Here is a 7,745-nt window from a genome sequence, read left to right as displayed (position 1 = left end):
GGGATCTGAGCTTGCTCTCTTGCATTCCCAGCATCTAGCAAAGAGGCCTGGCAGGTATTCAGTTGGAAGGATGGCTCGCTCCAGCGGGGCGGGCCACCACCTGAAAGGGTGTTAGACCTCTGGGACTTCATCAAAGGCAGACCCCCGAGCAAGCAAGCTACACGGCTAAGCCCTCCGAGCTGAGGGCATCCGTATGCGGGCCGGGTGCCCGGGGAGCCACCAGGGCAAGGACACCGCACAACTCTGGCTGGCACCCAGCTGCCACGTGGGAGAGGGGCACTCCGTCTTTGCGCCGCGGGACCTCAGTTTCCCTACCGGTTCCCCGCAGGGTCGACTGAGAACCGGCCTGCCTCTACCGCAGAAGATGCACGCCAGGCGCCGCAGGCTGGGGAGGTCTGAGCGGGCAGGAGCCGGCGAGGCCGCCGGTCCCGCGGAGGGCGCTCCAGGTCGGTCCTCCGGAGCAGTCGCGCGCCGCCGGGGTCCCTCTAGCGGCGCGGAGGCGGCGCGGTGCGAGTCGGGAAGGCGGCGGGCGGGCGCGGCCCTCGGCGGCGGCGGGCGCCATGGTGGGTGGCGAGGCAGCCGCCGCGGTAGAGGAGCTCGTTTCGGGGGTGCGGCAGGCTGCGGACTTCGCCGAGCAGTTCCGCTCCTACTCGGAGAGCGAGAAGCAATGGAAGGCCCGCATGGAATTCATCCTGCGCCACTTGCCCGACTACCGCGACCCTCCCGATGGCGGAGGCCGCCTGGACCAGCTGCTGTCCCTCTCCATGGTGTGGGCCAACCACCTCTTCCTGGGTTGCAGGTGCGAACCCCTGCGGGAGGGCTGACCCCGTCCTCCGCCTGCAGACCCGCAGCCCTCCCCTAGGGCTGCCTGCTGCCCAGGGCTGACCCCGCCCCCAGCCTCCAGCCGCACCGGCCCGGCCGATGGCAGATCCGCGCGCTCTTTGGAAAGACGATTAACCTCTCCGAGCCTCAGTTTCCGCCTTTGGAAAATGAGTTGTGATGGCTACAATATTAAAGAGTTAAAAAAAAAAAAAAAAAAAAAGAAAAGGCACCTAGTACAGGCTGCTGTTTAGCAAGAGCTCAATTTATGGTGGGCACCTAAATGCCAGTTATTTGTAGTATTTTTAGCTTAAAACATCACCTTTGTGAACTCCATTGTGTCTTTGCTCCTTCCTCCCATGTGGCAAACGTGCAGAGACAGAAACCGAGATTCCTTCCATGTCCATACGAAGAAGCTGAGAGAGGAGGTCTTCTGGCAGGATTGTGGATTTTACCGTTTATGGCAGCATGTAATATGTGGCCTTTGGCTTTTTCTCCCCACTCCCCAGTCTGCTGGACTCTTAGTAAGAGCCAGCCTTTGCCTCTCTGCTTTTCCTGTTGTGAAAATAACAGATGCCTTCAAAGTACTGTTTCTGAAAGTGCCCCCTCAAATGAAGGTGTCAAATCTTGAGGCTCCCACAATCTTCTGTTTGAGTGTCCCGGAATTGTGTTAGGACAGTAAGATGATTTGTCTTCGTCCTGATTTCTCTGCCCCTTATGACTGGCTGACTCTATCACGTGCTCCCTCCAACTCTTAGCCACTTGGTTTTGTTGTCAGATGTTGGCATTAATAGAACAGGATTTGGAGAAGCAGTGCCAAAGGCTTTTTCTCTATTTTTCTGGGTGCCCCTGGGAAATCCTAGTTAATGGGTTCCAAGATTAGGAAGGTGTCCGAAATTGGACAAAATGAAGAAATGATGTTGTTTACATTAGACCAAAATTCCGTGTTTAAAAAATAAAAAATTTTGGCCTTCATACCGTATCCACTAATATGTACTGCCAGATGTATAGTTGCCTCTATTTTTGCAAATCTTTTTTGTTTTGTAAATCTTGAAACACCTGCTCTATTGGCATTCCTACAGTCACTTCTGAATCCACAAGCCAGAAAAACGGTTTCCAACCTGCTGCTGAACATGTGGCCATTTCCCCTGTAGTATCGCATCAGAACTCTGAGAGTTGGAATAGCTGCAATTTCTTGTTAGCCCACAGAGACAAGTAATTCCTCCAGGGTTTTTGATTTTTTTTAAAAAAGATTTTATTTATTCATGAGAGACACACACACACACAGAGGGAGAGACACAGGCAGAGGGAGAAGCAGGCTCCATGCAGGGAGCCCGATGTGGGACTCGATCCTGGAATTCCGAGATCATGCCCTGAGCCAAAGGCATATGCTCGACCACTGAGCCACCCAGGCATCCCTCCTCCAAGGTTTTTTATCTAACTACTTTTTATTGTGCAGTTACAACAAAGACCTTTTAGACAAAGTGATGGAAATGGCTGATGGGATTGAAGTAGAAGACCTGCCACAGTTTACTACCCGAAGTGAATTAATGAAAAAGGTAAACAGGATTTCTAAGTGCATTTGAAATGATATAGAGTTAATGGCCTCTGCTTTTATGTTGATGTGTTAGAGCATATGTTTACTGCTCAAGGATCTAAGTCCTTTTATTAAATTTTTAAAAAAAATTTCCTGAAGTATAATTGATATACAATATTCTATTCATTTCAGATGTACATTATAGCGTTTTTATACATTACAAAATAATCTCTTATTGTCTAGTTACCCATCTGTCACCATACAAAGCTGTTACAGTATTACTGACTGGATCCTCTGCTATACATCATTTCCTCATGACTTGATTTATTTTATGATTGGAAGTTTGTAGGTCTTAATCTCCTTCACCTCTGTGCCCCGCCCCCCCCAATCTAGTAATCAACAGTTTCCTGTATCTATGAATTTGTTTTGTTTGTTCATTTGGGGTGTTTTTTGTTTTTTTGTTTTTTAGATTCCACATGTAAGTGAAATCATACAGTATTTGTCTTCATTGGTCTTCATTTAGCATAATGCACTCTAGACCCACCCATGTTGTTGTAAATATCAAGATCTTTCATTGCCAAGTTGTATTCCATTATATATACATATGTATAACAGCACATTTTCTTTATCCGTTCATTTATCTGTGGACACTTAGGTGCCTTTTCACTTTTCTTTCTCTGTAAATGGTATAAACCTTTTCATAGCTAGATAACTAAATTATACGTTGTTAGTGGAGTAATAGATAAATTCAGCCTCTAAGTTTCCTTTATGAACATTGTTTTGAGCTTTTTGCTTAATTTTTAATTTGTGGTGAGAGTGCTACAGTTTCCACTTACTAAAAAATCTTGTTGGTAACATTAATTCATCTTTACCCCAATGGGTAAGGACCTAATAAGACTTGTTTGGCCCATCTGACTTGCTGATGGGAATGTAGATGGAATAATGCCCACATACAGCTGTTCCCTGTTCTGTAGGACTTAGTCTGATCTGAGATTGAGGACTTTACATGGTGAGTTTATTGCCTGTGGAGCCTTGTATCTGGGTTCTGGTGCTAGAGCATTGGAGAGTGTGGTAGAAAGCAGCTCAGATGATGGTAGAAAGCTGGGCATCCCAATGGCTTTTCAAGATCCCCTAAGACCTGCTTTTTTTTTTTTTTAAGATTTTTATTTTAGAGCAAGCATGAGCAGTAGGGGGGCGGGGAGGGCAGAGAAAGAGGGAGATGAGTCTCCAACAGACTCCCTATTCAGTGCAGAGCCAGATGGAGGGCTCCGACCCAGGACCCTGAGATCAAGACCTGAGCCAAAGTCTGACACTTAACCGACTGAGCCACCCAGGTATCCCTAGACATGTTTTTTCTCATTTGCCTGGGCCTTTTCAGGCAGAATTAATTGCTTCCTCTCCCCCAAAGTTTGTTTCTTTTGCACTCTACCTAGGCCTCTAGGTTGTAAGCTTCTCGAGGGAAGAGATGGTGCCTAAAGTTTTAATCATGTCTCCAAAACCTAGTGTAGACTTATCTAAGAGCAGCTCAGAAAATGCTTACAAAATTGACCAGAACAAGAGAGTGAAAGGCTGCAGGCCCCTGTTTTATTTCTGTCCTCAGAAACATAGGTAAATCCTTTCCTCACTCCTGTTGGGTCTTGTTTAGGTAGGGTGTATAAAGAGGTTCCCTTCTGTATGGATATCAAGGAACTAATCAAAGCCTTAGCTTCCCAGAAAGTACTTCAGTCTCAAATAGTACACCCCACTTGATTTCAGATAGTTTTGCTAAAGAAAGTACTATTTAAAATCTGGATTTGGGGGATGCCTGGGTAGCTCAGTGGTTGAGTGTCTGCCTTTGGCTCAGGGCGTGATCCCGGAGTCCTGGGATTGAGTCCCACATCAGGCTCCTCCTGGGGAGCCTGCTTCTCCCTCTGCCTATGTCTATGCCTCTCTCTCTGTATCTCTCATGAATAAGTAAAATCTTAAAAAAAAAAAAAAATCTGGATTTGGGGTCAGGAATTGGAAGTTTGTGACTCTTTGGGTTGTCTCATGTAATACTTTAAAAAAATATCAGGGCAGTCCATCAGTGTCCCATAGTGGTGAGGTTCCTTAGGGCTCCGTCACAACTAGATAGTTGCTGGCTACCTGAGTGCACTCCACCAGGAGGGATAGGCAGGAGAAGAATGAGCTTTTACTTCCTAACTGCTTGTGGCAGATTCTTTCTTTGCTTTTTACTCCCAAGAGGTATTTTGACCTCCTTAAAACTTTTCTTTTTTTTTTTTTTTAAAGATTTTATTTATTTATTCATGAGAGACATAGAGATAGAGGCAGAGACATAGGCAAAGGGAGGAGAAGCAGGCTCCATGTAGGAAGCCCGATGCAGGACTCCATCCCCAGGACTCCGGGATCATACCCTGAGCTAAAGGCAGATGCTCAACTGCTGAGCCACCCAGGCATTCCCAAAACTTGTTTTTTCAAATCAATTTTTTTGTTGTACTTCTCTTTTTTAAAGATTTTATTTGAGAGAGAGAATGACTGGGAGGGAGGGCCAGAGGGAGAGAGAGACAGATTCCCCCCTGAGCAAGGAGCCCAATGTGGGGCTTGATCCAAAGACCCTGGGATCATGACCTGAGCCAAAGGCAGACACCTAATCGACTGAGCCACCCAGGCACCCCTGTACTTCTGTCTTGTAAATAGCTGTAGTCTTTCTAGTTATGCTGGAATATTAGAGATATTAGAGATAAACCCTTCATGGTGTTTGAATCGCAGACCAGGGGAGACTAAGACTTTGTAATTGATAGGTATGTCCATAGACCAATGTGAAGAAAATATATGTATGTATGTTGGGCCAGGGTGTTTCTCTAATCTGTTAATTGTAAATTAATTTTGTAACTTTGCCAGTTTTTAAGACTCTTCTAGATTTCTAGATACTTCAATCCTGAGAAGGAATCTTCTGACGCATGTGCCATGACAGACTTGTGTGGTGTGGAAGGCTGTCCCTTCTCCATTGAAGGCCACCCTGGGAGGCCACTGGAAAGATTCATGGGAACTTCCCAGCAGTTCTTTTGTTTCTTGCCTGAAGTTTTTGCATGTAATAGAGGCTGGCGAACATTAAGCAACATTGCCAGCCCTCATACCAAGAAAAAAAAAAAGAAAAAAAAAACCTTGATAGTGAGCCATGCACCTGAAAGTGTCTGTCGTAGTTCTGCCTGGAATAGATCTCTAGCTCTAAAATTAGAGTTTAGGTGGGTCTTAATGCTAGCTAGCAAGTAGAAATGAGTCATCTGGTATCGTTAGCATCTTGAGACTGGACAGTGAAGGTAACTTAGGACATAATTTCTTTAAAAAAAAGTATAAATATATTTAAAAAAAAGTATATATATATTTTTCTGTAGTTTTGAGGCAAATAAATCTTTGTAGTCTATCCAACTCTTTCTTTTTTTTGATCTAAGAAATGAGCATTGTTCTCTGACAGGTGGTATTTATCAAGCAGTTGCAGTGTATGATTTTTCTATGGATTCAAATTCATTGAGCAAACAATCTCAGTTATCTATCTCAGTCATCCCTAGACACCTACGAGGAGCCTTTGTGGTGGACCAGCTTTACCCACTAGCAAACAGTAACAGCAGCAGCTCACTCAGGAAGGGTGTCATTACTACGACTGTCAGAGTTAATATTTCCAAGCCATTGTCTTAAGGAGAAAAAGAGGAATGATTAACTAGAAAGCTATCATTATTGGCTCACAGAAAGAATTTGTTAACTTACTTTCTTGGCCCATTTTTCCTGAGAACATTTTTATCCAACAAGAAAAATGGCAGTATGGAAAGTGACTGAATATGAAATGTGAATGAGAAGGTAGGAAAACAAGCATACTTGCATTTCAATAAGTTCTTTTCTGTGCACTGTGTCCAGTCTTGGCAAGGTCTAAGGTAATGGAATAGCCACTCCCTTGGTGAAAGATTTTAAGGCAGCAGTATTTGTATTAAAACAAATACAGCCTGTCAGATTAGTGGAGCTACCTTTTCCCTTTATCCACTAGAAAGAGAAAAAGCTAGAAAATGTATCTGACCCCATATGCAGTCTGTTACCTGGTGCCCAGGATGAGTAAGTCACATGCCAACACCTTGTGTCAAAGACCATACTTGGAGCAGCCAAAGCTGTGGCAGCTTCTGTGCTGCTGTAGTCTTGGTCTGTCCTGTGGGAAATCTGAAAGATGTCTTAGGGGATTTTCTTTTCCTTTGGAGTAATGATGGTTTCCTTAGGTGATACTGCATTCTCCTAAAAGGGGAAAGACATTTTACATTTTCTTTTTCCTGAGGAATTTTGCTTTTTCATTGCTCAAAAAGACTGGAGTGACAGGCTTAGCTAGGAAATAGGTCATACCTTGAAAACTCTGATTACTAAAAAGACTCTCAGATTGATTCACTTCCACTGCTAAATGTTAAGGAAATCCATTCAAATACAAGGTGACAGCCAACCATGATTTCTTCACACCCAGCTTAGAAGTTGTCTAAAGCCAAGTTTAAATTTACCAAAGGTGCTAGAGAGCACCCAGAAAGAATAGATCTGTTTCAGTTCGCCACTATTTGAAGACATGCGTTTACAGTTTCTAATAGTGTGAAATCCAGAAATACATAACCTTCACATCTCCTAAATATCCTGAGTCAGTGTGAAATCTTGTGAATTACTACCTGGATTCAACTGATTTTAATTTAGAACAGTAAGTGTTTGTGTGATTCTGCTTTTAGAACCCTTCACTGAAGAGCATGCCATGAAGAAAGTTATATTTTAGGTATTTCTGTTATCACTTTAAATTGTGAACATTTATAGATCACAGGTGTCAAGACAAAAATTAGGCTTTAGCTTCCAAATGGATAGTATGTTAAAATGTTTTGTTGAATTTTCTGTATGTAATAAAATAATTTCTGAGTTTACTTTCCATCTGAGTAGTACATAAATATTATATCACTGCTGTGTTTTAATTTATAAATTTGATTTGCTGGACTACATGGCAAAATAACCTTTTCTCTTTTTTCCCCAGCATCAAAGTTAAGGCAGAAGATTCATCACATTTTTCAACATCAGCTACAGGCTCAGGAAGGAGGTGGGGATGAATGTGACATTGACCACAGGAGCTCTCATAAGATCCCTGATATTTCCAGCATGTAGGAAAAAGGCAGTTGGAATGACAATCTTGTCTAGATTGTAGTTTTAAAAGGTCTCATGCTTCTAGTAGCTATCATTGTAAAAGTGTGCATGGATATTTATGTATTTATAAATCATGCCCTTTTTAAAAAATTTTTTGAATGTCGAACTTTTTGTTAAAAATGCCTATTTTTTTATGTTGTAATAACTGCAGGTAATGAATTTTATAATTTGAATTTTTTTAATAATGTATCTTCAAGTCTGA

General features: G+C 43.2%; 1 protein-coding gene across 2 annotated transcripts; it reads left to right on the top strand.

Annotated features, from left to right (window-relative positions):
• Positions 1-504: 504 nt before the first annotated feature.
• CDKN2AIPNL (CDKN2A interacting protein N-terminal like) lies at positions 505-7,745 on the top strand. 2 transcript variants are annotated; one of them, XM_025432304.3, is made up of 3 exons: positions 509-799; positions 2,279-2,378; positions 7,377-7,745. In XM_025432304.3, exons 1-3 carry the CDS (start codon positions 561-563, stop codon positions 7,386-7,388), a joined length of 351 nt encoding a protein of 116 aa, XP_025288089.1. In that variant the 5' UTR covers positions 509-560; the 3' UTR covers positions 7,389-7,745. The 2 variants fall into 2 exon arrangements, with proteins under 2 accessions (XP_025288090.1, XP_025288089.1); XM_025432305.3 differs by lacking the exon at positions 2,279-2,378 and having other exon boundaries at positions 505-799.

The sequence above is a fragment of the Canis lupus genome, chromosome 11 (genome assembly GCF_003254725.2).
Source record: "Canis lupus dingo isolate Sandy chromosome 11, ASM325472v2, whole genome shotgun sequence".
NCBI lineage: Eukaryota > Metazoa > Chordata > Mammalia > Carnivora > Canidae > Canis > Canis lupus.
This window is presented reverse-complemented; position numbering and strand designations above follow the sequence as displayed.